Source organism: Erythrolamprus reginae, chromosome 9 (assembly GCF_031021105.1).
Source record: "Erythrolamprus reginae isolate rEryReg1 chromosome 9, rEryReg1.hap1, whole genome shotgun sequence".
Classification (NCBI taxonomy): domain Eukaryota; kingdom Metazoa; phylum Chordata; class Lepidosauria; order Squamata; family Dipsadidae; genus Erythrolamprus; species Erythrolamprus reginae.
The window spans coordinates 53,273,028-53,291,287 of NC_091958.1; the positions used below are offsets into that span (position 1 = coordinate 53,273,028).

The window sequence follows — 18,260 nt, forward strand, 5'->3', positions numbered from 1 at the left end:
CACAATGCTAGGACGAGGGGCCCCTCCCTAAAGCTCATAGGTAAGAAAGTGAGGAGAAACAAAGGGAAATATTTCTTCCCCCAGAGGGTTCTTGGTTGATGGAATTCCCTTCCAGAAGAGGTCGTGACAGCTGTCAGCCTGGAGATCTTCAAGGCAAGATTAGACAGATTCACGGATGCCAAGTATATCATAGGTGGTTATTGAAACGGATGTCTATGTGCCGCTTCTATGTGGGCTAAGGCAGGCAGGGTTCTCTCAGGTCTCATTTGTTGGGGTTCAAGGGAAAGGGAGGGTCTTGCCTTCTCCTTCTGCTCAAGATCCCCATGGACAATTGGTGGGCCCCTGTGGGACACAGAATGCTGGACTCGATGGGCTTTGGCCTGATTCAGCAGGGCTCTTCTTAATATGTCATGAGTTTTAATATGCTAAGGAGTTAAATAAGGTTCCGGAGAGAAGTGTTTTTAATAGGAAAGTGAACCCAAGAACAAGGGGCAAACAATCTGAGGTTAGTTGGGGGAAAGATCAGAAGCAACGTGAGAAAATATTACAGTATTTGACTGAAAGAGTAGTAGATGCTTGGAACAAACTTCCAGCAGACGTGGTTGGTCAGTCCACAGTCACTTTGACCTAATTCAACAGGGCTCTTCTTATACTCTTATGTTCTTAAGTACCCGAGAGTTTTAGCTGGACACAGATAATTTAAAAACAAAGGCAGAGGTACATGGGTCTAAGGCAGTGTTTCCCAACCTTGGCAGCTTGAAGATATTTGGACTTCAATTCCCAGCATTCTGGGAGTTGAAGTCCAAATATCTTCAACTTGCCAAGGTCGGGAAACACTGGTCTAAGAGACAGAACATTTCCAACTGAACCAGAACATGGAGGCAGTCAATTAAACAACTGCCGGCCAGAAACTCTCTCCTTCTCTCTCGTGGATCAATAGGTTGCCATTTCTAATCACAGCTGCCTATAAATAGCCTGCCATATTTCAGCGCGAAGCTGTTAAATGGGTGAAGGCGAAAGAACAAGTGGGATAAAAGCTCTCCACTCACTGGAGCTTTGAGAGCTGTAAATAAAAACAGCCACTCAAAACTGGTGCCTGCTAAATACATTTCAGGCCGCTAGCGAGACCTTCTCGTATGCGGCTATTAATATAAATCTTCGCGCATCCAATGGCATTTGCAGTCGGTGTTCGCCAACTGGGGGAAAAGGCCAGGAAGTTAATTATCGTTAGGGGTTCTGATTCATGAGGCCTTCGGACCAAAAGATTTCTGCTTTCTGAGATACAGAGAAATTCAGGAAGTCCGAGACAAAGTGGGCGCTCCAGGCGAACAGGACATGTGGGAACCAATCTCGGTTGGTCGCCGGGATCAGAGGTTTAGTCTTAAGAACTCAAATAACAATAACAATAACAATAATAATAATTACTATTATTACTATTATTATTACTATTATTATTATTATTAATTAGATTTGTATGCCGCCCCTCTCCGAAGACTCGGGGCGGCTCACAACAATAATAAAAACAATATTATAGCAGAACAAATCTAATATTAAAAAACATATAAAACCCTATCATTATTTAAAAAACCAAACAACACATTCATACCAAACATAAAACATAGTATAAAACAGCCTGGGGGAAAGGTGTCTCAACTCCCCCATGCCTGGTGAACAAAAAGGAAGGTTCTACATTTAGGCAAGAAAAGCAAAACACACAGGTACAGTATAAGGGGGACTTTGCTCAACAGTAGTAACTGTGAGAGGGATCTCGGAGTCCCTGGGGACAACCACTTAAATATCAGCCAGCCGTGTGCAGCAGCTGCCAAAAAAGCCAACACAGTTCTAGGCTGCATCAACAGAGGGAGAGAATCAAGATCACGTGAAGGGTTAATAATATAAGGCCTTGGTAAGACCACACTTGGAATAGGGCATTTTTTAACATATTGGATTTGTGATATTGTATTATAGTTGTGAGCCGCTCCGAGTCCTCGGAGAGGGGCGGCATACAAATCTAATAAATTATTATTATTTATTATTCAGTTTTGGTCGCCACGATGCAAAAAGGATGTTGAGACTCTAGAAATAGTGCAGAGAAGAGCGACAAAAGTTATTAAGGGACTGGAGTCTCAAACATATTTATTTATTAGGTTTGTATGCCACCTCTCTCCGTAGAAGAAGAACGGTTGCAGGAACTGGGCCTGGCTCGTTTAATGAAAGGAAGGACCAGGGGAGACATGATAGCAGTCTTCCAACATCTCTCAGGGGTTGCCACAAAGAAGAAGGAGTCAACCTCTTCTCCAAAGCACCTCAGGGTAGAACAAGAAGCAATGGGTGGAAACTAAACAAGGAGAAAAGCAACTTAGAACTAAGGAGTGTCGGAAATCAGAATGCTCCCATTATATATATTATATATTTATTCGACTTTTATGCCGCCCAATCCTGAAGGACTCTATGAACACTTTTATAGAGGTAGACCTCAACTTATAAACATTCATTTAGTTGAAAGTTCAACTGTTCAACCGTTCAAAGTTACGTCAGTGCTGGGAGGGAAAAAAGAGACTTACAACTAGGAACAAGCCCATAGATCCTAACGCCAAGGAGGCTGGGAAATCCTGCTTTGGCCTACGGCCGACATTTATGAAAAGTGAGAATGGGAAGGAGGAAATAAACACACACTCACACGCCACAAGAAGCCACTTACTGCATTCGTAGATCTGCTCCAGTTTATCCACAGAAGACAGAGAGAAGAATTTGTACCCCAACACGCTGCCAACTGCCAAGGACCTGAAAAATAAACAAGAGGTCAAACAAGGATCCTGAATTTACTACGGTTCTGTGGGCATGGCTTGGTGTGTGTGTATAGTATATATATATTTATATTTATTTATTTTTATTTATTAGATTTGTATGCCGCCCCTCTCCGAAGACTCGGGGCGGCTGACAACAGTAATAGAAACAATATAACAGTGAAACAAATCTAATATTAAAATAAAACATATCTTAAAGCCCAACAATTTAAAACCATACAACACATACATACCAAACATAAATATAAAAGCCTGGGGGAGGATGTCTCAGTTCCCCCATGCCTGGCGATATAGGTGGGTCTTGAATAATTTGCGAAAGACAAGGAGGGTGGGGGCCGTTCTAATCTCTGGGGGGAGTTGATTCCAGAGGGTCGGGGCCGCCACAGAGAAGGCTCTTCCCCTGGGGCCTGCCAAACGACATTGTTTGGGCGACAGGATCCAGAGAAGGCCAACTCTGTGGGACCTTATCGGCTGCTGGGATTTGTGCGGTAGAAGGTGGTTCTGGAGGTATTCTGGTCCAATGTCATATATATCTGTATATAATATAATTAGGCAACAGGAGCATCAAGACCGACACAGACTTCAGAGGATAATCACAACAGCAGAAAAAACAATGGCTGCTATTGAGGACCTGTATACTGCACGAGCCAAAAAGAAGGCTGTGAAAATATTTACTGACCCCTCGCATCCTGGATATAAACTGTCTCAACTCCTACCCTCAAAACTACAGAGCACCACACACCAGAACTAGACACAAGAACAGTTTTTCCCCCAAATGCCATCACTCTGCTAAACAAATAATTCCCTCAACGCTGTCCAACTATTTACTAAGTCTGCACTACTATTACTACTAGTTTTTTCTCATCATTCCTATCACCCTTTTCCTCCCACTTATGACTGTATGACTCTAACTTGTTGCTTGTATCCTTAAGATTTTTATTAATATTGATTGTTTCCTCATTGCTTATTTGACCCCTATAATCATTATGTGTTGCACCTCATGATTCTTGACAAATATATATTTTCTTTTATGTACAGTGAGAGCATCTGCACCAAAGACAAATTCCTTGCGTGTGTCCAATCAAACTTGGCCAATAAAGAATTCTATTCTATTTTGTTCTATTCTATTCTTCTATTTTACGACCCTCGCCGTTTACAAGTGTGATGGGCAGACTCCATTACGGTCATAAGTCAAAGTCTAGCCACACCTTATTGTATTTCTATCGGGTTGACCGCTGTACAATTTGTTTGCGCCGAGTTCAATAATGTTTTGTCCTGTCTCCAAGCAAAATTCTTCTGTTTGGAGAAGGCCGGGAGAGAGAAAGAGAGAATATCCTCTCTCTCTCTGTTTATTGCAAAGGCTGGTTATATCCTCGAGAGAGAAATAGCTATTGATTATAAAAACTCATTTGTGTCTCACCACGGGTACGAATCGCACGACAATTCATTTTCTCTTCGAAAGCACAACTTGGGCAGAAACACGAAAATGGTTCTCTATAATGCGCCCCAAAGGGAAAGTCAGTATTTTTGATCTAGTGGTTTCAAGATTATTTATAGAGTTTGTACGACCCGTTATTTATAAGTCGCTATCAATTTTAACGGACTCTAAAGCAAGCAGAACGCACAGTGTGTTCTCACTTGGTAATGATTTGCGGAGTGAGAAAGGCAAAAAAAAAAAAAAGACTCGGTGTTGGGAGAGCAAAATGCGTTAAAGATAATCTTGTCATCTGGCAATAAGAAATATTCAACAGAATGGAATATGGTTTTATGGCCCTCCGAGGGCAGGAATATGTGTGTGTGTTTGCTTTTAATAATGGGGTTTTTAGTGTTTTTTAAATTATAGAAACATAGAAGTCTGACGGCAGAAAAAGACCTCCTGGTCCATCTAGTCTGCCCTTATACTATTTCCTGTATTTTATCTTAGGATGGATCTATGTTATCTCAGGCATGTTTAAATTTAGTTACTGTGGATTTACCTACCACGTCTGCTGGAAGTTTGTTCCAAGGATCTACTACTCTTTCAGTAAAATAATATTTTCTCATGTTGCTTTTGATCTTTCCCCCAACTAACTTCAGATTGTGTCCCCTTGTTCTTGTGTTCACTTTCCTATTAAAAACACTTCCCTCCTGAACCTTATTTAACCCAATTATTAGATTTGTTTTTTACATTGTTCTTGTTATTGTTGTGAGCTGCCCCGAGTCTACGGAGAGGGGCGGCATACAAATCTAATAAATAATAATAATAATAATAATAATAATAATAATAATATGCAATTCAAAGAGAGTCAAGGCCGCCTTTTGGGGTTACGCTGGAGATCACAAAACGTAGCTATGAGTTGTTGTTTTTTTTAATAATATCTTTATTAAATTTTCCATAAAAAAGACCAACAAGACATACGTACATTTAACATTAACTTGGGGTTGCAATTACCCCACTTACTTTAGAAGTCTTTCTAATACAGAAAAAAATCACTAATAACTTCTGCTGCACGAATCCCAGCGACCGATTAGGTCCCACAGAGTCGGCCTTCTCCGGTTGGCGGGCCCCAGGGGAAGAGCCTTCTCTGTGGCGGCCCCGACTCGCTGGAACCAGCTCCCCCCAGAGATTAGAACTGCCCCTACCCTCCTTGCCTTTGGTAAACACCTCAAAACCCACCTTTGTCGTCAGGCATGGGGAAATTGAGATATCTCCCCCGGGCCTATATAATTTATGCATGGTATGTTTGTAGGTATGTCTGCTTAAAAATGGGGTTTTCTTAACTACTTTAAATTTTTAAATTGTAAATTAATAGATTTGTTATGAATTGTTTTATTATGTTGTGAGCCGCCCCCAGTCTACGGAAAGGGGCGGCATACAAATCTAATAAATAAATAAATAAAATCAATATAATAATTCAAATGAAAAGAAGAATTTTTGTTTCTGTGTAATTATTACCTATAAGTTTAACAAAACAAAGCTATTTCTAATATCTATAGATACTTTTGAATCATTTAAATTTTGTTTTTTCCCTTTTATTTAACCATATATACAATTTGTTCCTAATATCATAAAATTCTGATTCTTCATGATTGTTTAACCGCCTTGTCATCATATCCATTTTGGCACTCTCTATAATTTTTCTTATTACCTCGTCTTCCTTGGGAATGTCTCCCACCTTCCAATTTTGTGCGAATACTATCCTAGCTGCTGTCAGGATATGTATAATTAAGAAAAAAAAAATCCTTTTTGTATTTTTGGTTCGTTATACCTAGTAAAAAAAATTCTGGCGTTTTCTTTATGTCCTGTAAAGTAATTTCTTTTATCCACTTTTCTATTGTGTTCCAATATGACTTAGTTTTGTGGCAAGTCACGTAGCTATAAGTTTTTGTCGGACTCTTTTTTTTTAATAAGACGATCAAACTAATCTAATATAAGCAGTCAGAGAAGCGAGTGGGAGATTATTAACTGACAGGTGTTGCAACCAAGGTTTGGAAATTGTTATCATGAAATCGGGTGCTGGCCGCCAGCCTCGGTGACTTCAAACAAGGGTTGAGTGAATGGATGGAAAACCTGGAAACTGATGGTTATTAGCCTTGATTTAATTCAATTTGATTTATTAGACTTCTGAGCTGCCCAACTCCTTTCGGACTCTGATGTTGATGTTGGTGGGTCGGCCTCTGAAGACCGTCTTGCTGGTAGACTCACTGGTTTTGACAGGAGAGAATATCTGTAGCTCTGGTGCTCTGTGAGCTTGGAAGGTTTTATGGCGGGCATTTCATGACCCGTCTAGATAACATCATCAGTGCTAGAAGGGGGTGGGATTTGTGGAGGGAGGAGGAGGAGGACTTTAAGGTCCTTGGTGTTCTCTGAGCTTGGAGGTTATCTTGTGAACGTTTCATGGCCCAACTAGTTAATATCCTTCCTTCCTCCCTTTAACCTATTTTCTCCTTCCTTGCTCCATCCCTCCCATTCAACCTATTCTCTCCTTCCTTCCTTCCTCCATTTAACCTATTCCTTCCTTCCTTCCTTCCTCCATTTAACCTGTTCTCTCCTTCCTTCCTTCATTTAACCTATTCTCTCCTTCCTTCCTTCCTCCTTCCCTCCCTCCCTCCCTCCATTTAACCTATTTTCTCCTTCCTTGCTCCATCCCTCCCATTCAACCTATTCTCTCCTTCCTTCCTTCCATCCATTCAACCTATTTTCTCCTTTATTCCTCCATCTCTCTCATTCAATCTATTCCTTCCTTCCTCCCTCCTGTTCAACCTATTCTCTCCCTTCCTCACTCCCATCCAAACTATTTTCTCCTTCCTTCCTCCATCCCTCCCATTCAACCTATTCTCTCCTTCCTTCCTTCCTTCCTTCCATCCATTCAACCTATTTTCTCCTTTATTCCTCCATCCCTGCCATTCAATCTATTCCTTCCTTCCTCCCTCCTGTTCAACCTATTCTCTCCCATCTTCCTTCCCTCCTTGCTTCCTTCCTTCCTCCCTCTCTCCCACCCATCCACTCAACCTATTTTCTGCTTCCTTCCTCCATCCCTCCCATTCAACCTATCATCTCTCTCTCTCCCTTCCTTCCTTCTTGGTCCAACTAGCTAGTATCATTAGTGATCCATCCTTCCTCCATCGCTCCCTCTCTCTCGTTGGAGCTCTCTGAGCTTGATGGTTTTCCTGCAGACGTTTTGTTACCTAACCAGGTAACACCATCAGAGCTAGAAGGGCAGTGATGATGTTCCTTGCCTCTTACAGGACCTCTGTAAGGTCCTTTTACAAGGAGTAGGAATTGGGGTGTTTATGTCCATATTCCTGACGCCTACCCTCTTATTAGAAGCTGAGACAACCTGTCTATCACACAGCCCCGCCTGCCTGGACTCCATCATTGAAAAGAAAATGAGTAGGGGGCCCTTTTTGATTCTGTTGTGTAGAAGCAACAACTCCTTCAATGAAAGGCACGTACCCGACACACAAAGACACAAACAGCCCACACAAAGTTCATCACTCTCTCTGAAATGAGGAATCGGAGTTCTACAAAGCGTGGAATAAATGGTACATTCGGCTGGAGGAAAGACAACATATACAACTCCATCATGATCCTCCTACCCTTCACCCAAACAACTATCCCACAAACTTATAAAACAACATTATGAATCAGTGATAAACGGATGAACAAATTCAAAACGACAAAATTTAAACTCTACCTCAAATTCAGAAACACAAAACCTTCATCTATACTGATAGCAAAGAACTTAAAAGCCGTAGAGTAATCTGGTCAACGGATAAGTTGACACTATTTACGGTATCTGATAAATTTATAGATATGAATTTTCCCCTTCTTTCTTTCTTTCTCTCTCTTTCTTTCCTTTCTTCTTCTTTCTTTTATTTTTAATTTTCCCTCTTCTCTTTTCTTTCTCTTTTTCCTTCCTTCTATTTCTCTCTTTATAGCTTTATTTCCTTTTATATATGTAAGCGTGCGTTTTGATTTATAACTGCACACTCTAAATTCATATATACATTTGTACCAATATTCCCATAGTCCTTTTTGCTTTATGTATCCCCTTCCCTATTTATCTTCAATAAACACTGTATTTTGTTTAAAATAAAAAATAAAAAAAAGAAAGAAAATAAGTAGGGGGGGGGGCAACCTCCCCTCCGTCCTGCTCCCCTTTTGATTCTGTTGTGTAGAAGCAACAATTCCTTCAATGAAAGACATGTACAGAAACACAAAGACACAAACAGCCCACGCAAAGTTAATTACCCTCTCTTCAATGGCAGCAGAGATCAATTAACCACCGCTGAGAGACAGGCACGTAAATAATTAAGCCTACGCTTGTCGGGAACAGAACATATTGTGGTTGTAAACTGCTGGCATTGACTGTCCTTTCCAGCCGACAAGGTTCGCTCGCCCTACCTGGGCGTCTCCTCCTCCTCCGTCCCTACCAAAAACTTTTTGGCTCTCAAAAGTTGTCAGAACCAGGTTGGGATTCAAATGCAGCTCTCTGAATAGCAGGTAGAGGTTGTCCTCAACTCATTCATTCATTCATTCATTCATTCATTCATTCATTCATTCATTCGACTTCTAGGCCGCCCAATCCCAATGGGACTCAGGGCGGCTTGCAACCATATAAAAATACAAATTACAATAGTAAAAGAAGTCTAACCTATTCCTATTCCAATCCTATTTCATTCCATTCTTCTCTATTTATTTTATTCTACTCTATTCTAGTCTTTATTCCACTATTCTATTCCATTCTATTCTTCCCTGTTCCATTCTTCTCTATTCTATTCTGTTCAATTCTATTCTTCTCTATTCTATTCTCTACTCAACTTTATTATTCTATTCTATTCTTCTCCATTCTATTCTATTCTACTCTACTCCTATTCCATTCTATTCTATTCTTCTCCTTTTTATTCTATTTTATTCTATTCTTCTCTATTCTATTCTCTACTCAACTTTACTATTCTATTCTATTCTTCTCTATTCTACTCTACTCCTATTCCATTCTGTTCCTATTCTATTCTATTCTTCTCCTTTCTATTCTATTCTATTCTCTACTCAACTTTACTATTCTATTCTATTCTACTCTACTCCTATTCTATTCTTCTGTATTCTATACTCCTATTCCATTCTATTCTTCTCTATTCTATTTAATTCTTCTCTATTCTATACTCCTATTCCATTCTATTCTTCTCTATTCTATTCTATTCTTCTGTATTCTATACTCCTATTCCATTCTACTCTTCTCTATTCTATTTAATTCTTCTCTATTCTATACTCCTATTCCATTATATTCTTCTGTATTCTATTCTATTCTTCTGCATTCTATACTTCTATTCCATTCTATTCTTCTCTATTCTACTCTACTCCTATTCCAATCCATTCCATTCTTCTCTATTCTATTCTATTCTTCTCTATCCTACTCTTCTCTATTCAATTCTATTCTACTCTATTTTCTTTAAAATTTCCTATTTTGACACATCAGCAATCTAACCCCCGCTTCCCCCCCTCCCCTTTTTTGCAAGAATTAAACCTACTTTGCATTCAAGAGACGAGGCCTCTGCAGCATTTCGGTCTTGTACCCTCCTGCCAACTCACAAATGTACACATACAGACAAGGAGCCACCGCTGGAGTTAACGGAACCAGCCACACAAAAAAAGAAAGACGGAAACAGCAGAAGCACTTTAGGGTTTTTCCTCCCAAACGAATCACACACAAAATATCCCAGGTAGATTTTCAAACGCAGCCCAGTGAAGGAGCACAGAGTTTTGCACCCCTTCAAGCAAACCAAACAGAAACCTGAGACATAGAAACATAGAAGATTGACATCAGAAAAAGACCTCATGGTCCATCTAGTTTGCCCTTATACTATTTCCTGTATTTTATCTTAGGATGGATAGATGTTTATCCCAGGCATGTTTAAATTCAGTTACTGTGGATTTGCCAACCAGATCTGCTGGAAGTTTGTTCCAAGCATCTACTGCTCTTTCAGTCAAATAATACTTTCTCATGTTGCTTCTGATCATTCCCCCAACTGACCTGAACTTGCTTGTTTTCTTGAAAATGTTTCTTCGTGACCCAACTAGGGAACAACATCAGTGCTAGAAGGAAGTGGGGTCTATGGAGAGGAAGAGGAGGAGGAGAGGAGGAGGAGGAGAGGAGGAGGAAGAGGAGGAGAAGGAAGAGGAGGAGAAGGAGGTGGTGGAGGAGGTGGTGGTGGAGGAAGAAGAGGAAGAGGAGGAGAAGGAGGTGGTGGAGGAGGTGGAGGAAGAGGAGGAGGAGGAAGAGGAGGAGAAGGTGGTGGTGGAGGAGGACGAGGAGGAAGAGGAGGAGGAACAACTGTGGAGGATCATAGAAACACAGAAGATTGACGGCAAAAAAAGACCTCCTGGTCCCTCTAGTCTGCCCTTATACTATTTCCTGTATTTTATCTTAGGATGGATATATGTTTATCCCAGGCACGTTTCAATTCCGTCCCTATGGATTTCCCAACCACATCTGCTGGAAGTTTGTTCCAAGCCTCTACTACTCTTTCAGTCAAATAATATCTTCTCGTTGCTTCTGATCTTTTCCCCCAACTAACCTCAGATTGTGTCCCCTTGTTCTTGGGTTCACTTTCCTATTAAAAACACTTCCCTCCTGAACCTTATCGTTATTTTCTCAACCATTTTATCGTGGGAGAATTGTGTGAAAGCAAGACTGGGTCAAGAACAGGGGTAAAATTCAACAGGTTCTGGAGAACTGGTAGCAGGAACTTTGAATTTCACCCCTGGACAAGAGAGGGGGAAATTGGGTCCCGATTACCTATTGTTGTACATACTCCTGATCAGTTGGAGGATGATGAAGATATTGAGGACTCGGATTCAGATAGTGTTTATGAAGTAGTGGGGGGCCCGGGGTTACAGGTAGTAGAACAGGTGGGAGGCCAGCCACAGGATGGGGCCATGAGTTCAGGATCTAGCGAGGGAGAATCAGACGCTCGCTGGGTTAATCCTAAATTCAGAAGGATTCCGAAACGTAGAGAACAGGTGTCTGGAAGAAGATATTAAGGAGAGGAATGGGTTAAATGTTGTAGTGAGGTATTTGGCACGTCAGGGGGCTAGTGGAGAAGAAGGGTGGAGTTTCAACGTTGCTGAAAATAAATATGGAGGGGCTTTTCGCCACGCTAAAGTAAGGCAAAGTATTTTGTATTGTATTTAGTCAGTGTTGCTGTTTTTAATAGCTATGTAGTTAGGAAATAATCTTGTTTAAGTGAAGCAGGAAAAGGAATGTGAGGAATGCGGCTAGAAGAGAGATGACGGACCGATTGATGTCTGGAATGTGTTGAAGTACAGGAGAGCAGAGAAATAAACGGAGTTGCTTTATTCATGAAATGATGCATTTAATGAGAGTTATTTGTAATTACTAAACTTCTACCAGAAACCAGAACACCTATGGGACTGTCTTCTGCTCCATGTATTCCAGCGATCCGTCAGGTCCCACAGAGTTGGCCTTCTTCAGGTCCCATCAGCCAGGCAATGACATCTGGCAGTGCCTAGGGGAAGAGCCTTCTCTGTGGCGGCCCCGGCCCTCTGGAATCAACTCCCCCTGGAGATTCGTACTCCCCGCACCCTCCCAGTCTTCTGTAAGGCCCTGAAAGTACATTTCTGCCGACAGGCTTGAAGCCACTGAAATCTTAACTTCTATCCCGGTCTACGAGTGAAGTATGATATGAATTTTTATGTGTTTTTAGCATTGAGATTTTTAGAGTATTTAATATTAGATTTCTTTATGTTTTTGTATTTGTTTACTGTGAGCCGCCCTAAGTCCCAGGAGAAGGGTGGCATAGAAATCTGATTAAATAATAATAATGATTGTGATAGGTATTCTGTAGCTGGATATATTGATACCAGTCTAGGTTAATACCATTCTCTGCAAGTGTTAGTTTAGGTATTAGATGATCATTTGAATCAAGCAGCTGCTCGTAGGTTATTATCATGTTTGATGAAAATAAATTGGGATGGAAGAATAATTAAATCGGTGAAATCCACTTTGGAGTCGCTAAATAATTCTTTTTAATAAATTGCCAGACTTGGATTAGTGTATTACGAATATAATGTTGCTTAATATAAGATGCTATTTTGTTCATGTCTGTTAATAAAATAGCATGCCATCCAGTGAGGTCATAGCCTTCTAGTACTAATAACCTTCTATTTTTCAAAGTTATCAATAATAATAATAATAATAATAATAATAATAATAATAATAATAATATTTATTTATTTAGACTTCTATGCCGCCCAACCCTGAAGAACTCAATAAATTGGCTTCCCTCTTTTTCCCTGCTGCTGCATTTCAATATTCCTAACTTTGAGTTGTTGTTTTTTAATTACATTTGTTTTATTTGTTTGTTTCCTTGAAAACGTTTTGCTTCCCCTTCAAGAAACTTCTGCTCATAATTGAAGAAGCTTCTCGGATGTTATCAAAAAATTTTTTAAAAAACCACCAAGAAAGTCCAGTTACTTTTTGAAAAACTTGACCTGGATGATTGAGAATGAGTCCATGGGGTTGGGCGCCATAGAAGTCAAATAAATTGAATTAAATATCCACAGATGTTTAAATAAGTCAATAACTCTGTTGTTGTTGGGGGTTTTTTTTCCATTTATGTTTATTACTTGAGCCTTTTTAAACTGCAAGGTGTTTTTTTTTAATCATTGCAAAGACAGAAAGATCCGACTGAGTGAGCTGTTGGAATGCGCTTCCCTATAGCAATATTTCATAATCTTGGTTACTGTTAAGATGGGTGGACTTCAATTCCCAGAACATCTCAGCTGAGCACTCTGGGAGGGTGTTTCCCAACCTTGATGAGCGAACTTCAATTCCCAGAATTCCTCAGCCAACAGGGCACTGGTGAAATCCATTTTTTACTACTGGTTCTGTGCATGGGCTTCTGGGAGTTGAAGTCCACGTGTCATAGCTGAGCCAACTAAAGCATGCTGGCTGGGGAATTCTGGGAGTTGAAGTCCACAAGGCATAGAAGAGCCCATTGTGCCCACCCGTTTTAGGGTAGTCTTTTCCCCTCCCGACCCCACCCCCTACCCCAAAATCCACAACCAGAAGGCAGGATGGGAAGCCAAGTTGGGAGGGAAAGGGGACATCTCTGGCCACGCCCCCTCCTCCTCCTCTTCCCCCCTCCCACCCGCTTTCGAATCTTGGCTCCTGCTCCCCCCCCCCGTGTCGGGCACGCGCGTGCGCGTTCCCTCTGGCCACGCCCCCTTCTCCCTTACGTGTTGTCCTGGTTGAAGTTGGCGAACAGCAGTTGGCCGGAGCCGGCCTCGCCGCTCTGACTGGCTAAGTTCATGGCGGCCTCGTCGCTCGTCCTTTCGCCGGGCGGGGAGGGAGCACGCAAGAAGCGGGGCGGCGAGGCTCAGCCTCGGAGGCGCCCGGCCCGGCTCCTCTTCTTCCCTTCCGTCCGTCTCCTCATCTCCCTCATCAAGCGGCCGCCTTGTTTACGCTTGGCTAGCAGCCGGAGCCTTTCCGCGCGTGCGCCATCCCGCCCTTCCTTTCCCGGCGGCCTCTTCGCACTCGCGCAGGCGCGTTGGGAAGGAAGACGAGAGGACCGCCAGGCCGCCTGCGCGGTGGCTCTTCACCGGAGGGCGGGGGTGTGTGTGGCTTTTGTGCGCGCAGGCGCAGTTCTCCTTTCTGCGTGCAAGATTATTATTTTTTTGCAAAGCGAAAAAAGATGCCAAAGGCGATGAAATGATCATTTGACCACGGATGCTTATTTAGGAAGCCTTAGTTTTAAAAAATGGCTAAGTGATTTAAAAGCAAAGCCTACCCAATAAAATAAAATAAAGCAAAAGATCTGATTTATTTGCTAGCTTAAAGAAAGGAGGTGCAATGAAACGCCAGATCAAGCCAATAAATAAAGATAGAATAGAATAGAATTCTTTATTGGCCAAGTGTGATTGAACACACAAGAATTTGTCTTTGGTGCACATGCTCTCTGCATAAAAGAAAATATAGAATAGAATAGATGCTCTCAGTGTACATAAAAGAAAATATACATTGTCAAGAATCAAGAGGTGCAACACTTAATGGTTGTCATAGGAGTCAAATAAGCAATCAGGAAACAATATTAATAAAAATCTTAGGATACAAGCAACAAGTTACAGTCATACAGTCCTAAGTGGGAGGAAAATGGGTGATAGGAATGATGAGAAAAACTAGTAGAAATAGAAGTGCAGATTTAGTAAAAAGTCTGACAGTGTTGAGGGAATTATTTGTTTAGCAGAGTGACGGCATTCTGGGGGGAAACCTCCTTGTGTCTTGTTTTGGTGTGCAGTGTTCTCTAGTGACATTTTGAGGGTAGGAGTTGAAACAGTTTATGTCGAGGACACGAGGTGACAGTAAATATTTTCACCGCCCTCTTTTTGACTCGTGCAGTCTACAGGTCCTCAATGGAAGGCAAGTTGGCAGCAATTGTTTTTTCTGCAGTTCTGATTCTCCTCTGAAGTCTGTGTTGGTCCTGTTGGGTTGCAGCACCAAACCAGCCCGTTATAGAGGTGCAGATGACAGACTCAATGATTCCTCTGTAGAACTGGATCAGCAGCTCCTTGGGCAGTTTGAGTTCCTGAGTTGGTGCAGAAAGAACATTCTTTGTTGTGCTTTTTTGATGATGTTTTTGATGTTATGTAATCATTTTAGGTCTTGAGACATGATAGAACCTAGAAATTTGAAGGTCTCTACTGTGGTTTTTTTTGGGGGGGGATACAGGAATAGAGGGGGGGGAGTTGCCAATTCAGTCTGTATAATAATATTCATTTTACTTTTCTTGCAATTGCAAGAATTGAAAATTGCAAGAATTGCAATTGCAAAATGACCTCTCCAAGATTCCTAAGAGGTCAGTAAGGGGTGTGCATAAATGCACTAGCCTGCCTCCCATCCCCTGTCCTATTGTCTCTCCTATATCTCATATATCGTATCTACTATTCTTCTATTCTTCTTATCCTACTCTCATAGTATCCTTCTATTCTCTAATTGATATATTCTATTCCTAAATTTTCCCTTCTATTCTTTCTCTAATATATTTTACTCGAGTATATTCAAAGTGTTGGTTATGACCTTTAAAGCCCTACATGGCAATGGACCAGATTACCTCCGGAACCGCCTGCTACCGCACAAATCCCAGCGACCGATAAGGTCCCACAGAGTTGGCCTTCTCTGGGTCCCGTCGACTAAACAATGTCGTTTGGCGGGCCCCAGGGGAAGAGCCTTCTCTGTGGCGGCCCCGGCCCTCTGGAACCAACTCCCCCCAGAGATTAGAACTGCCTCCACCCTCCCTGTCTTTCGTAAACTACTCAAGACTCATTTATACCGCCAGGCATGGGGGAGTTGAGATATTCCTTCCCCCTAGGCCATTACAAGTTATGCATGATATGTTTGTGTGTATGTTTGGTTTTATAATAGGGGTTTTTAGTTGTTTTTATTATTGGATTGTACATATTGTGTTTATCATTGTTGTTAGCCGCCCCGAGGCTGCGGAGAGGGGCGGCATACAAATCCAATAAATTATTATTATTATTATTATTATTATTATTATTATTATTATTATAACCTGTATAACCTTCATTGTGTATTGTTCTGCATCGGACAAAATAAATAAATAAAATTTCATTGGAAAAGCAAATCAGAAGAAGTTCATTTAACCCAACCACGGTGGAACATTATATTTTTTGTGATAAAGACGACGCTTCTTGCATGCAATTTCACCCCCACCCTTCAAACAGGTCAAGGGAGTTAGAAAACCCTGTTGTCCCCTAAGGCCATTCCTAAGCTCATTTTCTCATTAGTTTAGATTAGCCAAAGGGCCAGACCGGAGTCGGGAGTGCCTTCTTTTTGGCTCCAATTAGTGCTGTCTCCCATTAGCCGATAAAGCCGAAGAGATTTCCTTACCCTGAGCCTCTTTCGGGGTGGATGCCAAGATCGCTTTGCATGAGGGACAACAGATGGTGGTGGAAGAGAAGGGAAAGGAAACAGCCAGGAAATCGAATCAAAAGAGATTTGTGGTTGTGTGCATTTTGTTTGTGTGCAGAAACAACGAGGGCTTATTAATTTCCCAGGCTCTGGTTCTGCTTCCTGTTCCCTGGACACAGAGAAAGGCTTTGCAAAGCTTCCATTTCCAAACACACTTTACCTGGATGGAAACCGCTTTCGGCTGTGGCGAGGGGGGCGTTTGCCCAGGTTCGCCTGGTGCACCAGTTGCGGCCCTACTTGGACCGGGAGTCACTGCTCACAGTCACTCATGCCCTCATCACCTCGAGGCTCGACTACTGTAACGCTCTCTACATGGGGCTACCTTTGAAAAGTGTTCGGAAACTTCAGATCGTGCAGAATGCAGCTGCGAGAGCAGTCATGGGCTTCCCCAAATATGCCCATGTTACACCAACACTCCGCAGTCTGCATTGGTTGCCGATCAGTTTTTGGTCACAATTCAAAGTGTTGGTTATGACCTATAAAGCCCTTCATGGCATCGGACCAGATTATCTCCGGGACCGCCTTCTGCTGCACGAATCCCAGCGACCAGTTAGGTCCCACAGAGTGGATCTTCTCCGGGTCCTGTCAACTAATTGAATTGTGACCGGAAACTGATCGGCAACCAATGCAGACTGCGGAGTGTTGGTGTAACATTTGTCTCTCCTTTATCTCCTATATCTTTTCTTCCATTCCTATAACTTTCCCTCTCTTCTTTATTGACATATTTTATTCTTATATGTTTTCTTCTATTTATTTTATATATTTTACTACGTGCATATTCTCTATAACCTACATTGTGTATTTAAATAAATAAATAAATACATACATACATAAATAAGTAAATAAATAAATAAGTAAAATAAATAAATGCTCCCATAGAGGACCTTGTTGATGCGCCTTATGGACCGCAGTTCTGGCAATGTCCACCAGAGGGCAGAGGCAATAATCAAATGGTTTAGATTAAGAACTAGAGACGTGAAGTCCAGCATAGTACAAGTGAAACTTGAACAATTAGAATATCGTGCAAAAGTTCATTTAGTAATGCAACTTAAAAGATGAAATGTAATATATGAGACTCGTTACATGCAAAGCAAGATAGTTCAAGCCGTGATTTGTCATAATTCTAACCCTAACGCTTAGACTCTCTAATTGGGACTTTAACTGCATCATGATAGAAACATAGAAGATTGATGGCAGAAAAAGACCTCATGTTCCATCTAGTCTGCCCTTATACTATTTCCTGTATTTTATCTTAGGATGGATCTATGTTTCTCCCAGGCATGTTTACATTTGATTACTGTGGATTTACCAACCACGTCTGCTGGAAGCAAATATTATTTTCTCACGTTGCTTCTGATCTTTCCCCCAACTAACCTCAGATTGCGACCCCTTGTTCTTGTGTTCACTTTCCTATTAAAAACACTTCTCTCCTGGACCTTATTTAACCCTTTAACATATTTAAATGTTTCCATCATGTCCCCCCTTTCCCTTCTGTCCTCCAGACTATACAGATGGAGGTCATGAAGTCTTTCCTGGTCAGTTTGATACTTAAGACCTTCCCCCATTTTTGTAGCCCATCTTTGGACCCGTTCAATTTGATCCATATCTTTTTGTAGGTGAGGTCTCCAGAACTGGACATAGCATTCCAAGTGGGGTCTCATACAGCGGGAATGGGGGGGGGGGCAGGAACTATAGTCCATCTATCTGGAAGGAGGGACATTGAGTTGACCAATTGGCCTTGAGGATGAAGGAAATTCCTCCCACCCCCACCTGGCCATTAAGTGTATTGAAAATTGGAAGGTGAGATTATTTCCCCCAAGGAACAGCTTGAGGGGGGGTACACCGGTCTGCTTGGAAATGACCTCAGAGCCTGACCCCTCCCTCCCTCCAGCCACCTTTGCATGTTCTGCCATCATCCCAGCATCTGCTCCAGGAGATGCTGGTTGCCCCGGCAACCGTGTCC

The 18,260-nt window shown here is 41.7% G+C and overlaps 1 protein-coding gene across 1 annotated transcript in view; it reads right to left on the bottom strand.

Moving 5' to 3' along the window:
- The window catches only part of WIPI2 (WD repeat domain, phosphoinositide interacting 2), a 29,749-nt gene extending 15,835 nt beyond the window's left edge, over window positions 1-13,914 (bottom strand). The window contains exons 1-2 of the mRNA XM_070761308.1: window positions 13,549-13,914; window positions 2,702-2,784 (exon numbers count right to left, since the gene is read on the bottom strand). Of these exons, the coding sequence (XP_070617409.1) occupies window positions 2,702-2,784; window positions 13,549-13,622 (157 nt within the window). The 5' untranslated portion in view covers window positions 13,623-13,914. The remainder of the gene's footprint in view (window positions 1-2,701; window positions 2,785-13,548) is intronic.
- Between the last annotated feature and the right edge of the window lie 4,346 nt (window positions 13,915-18,260).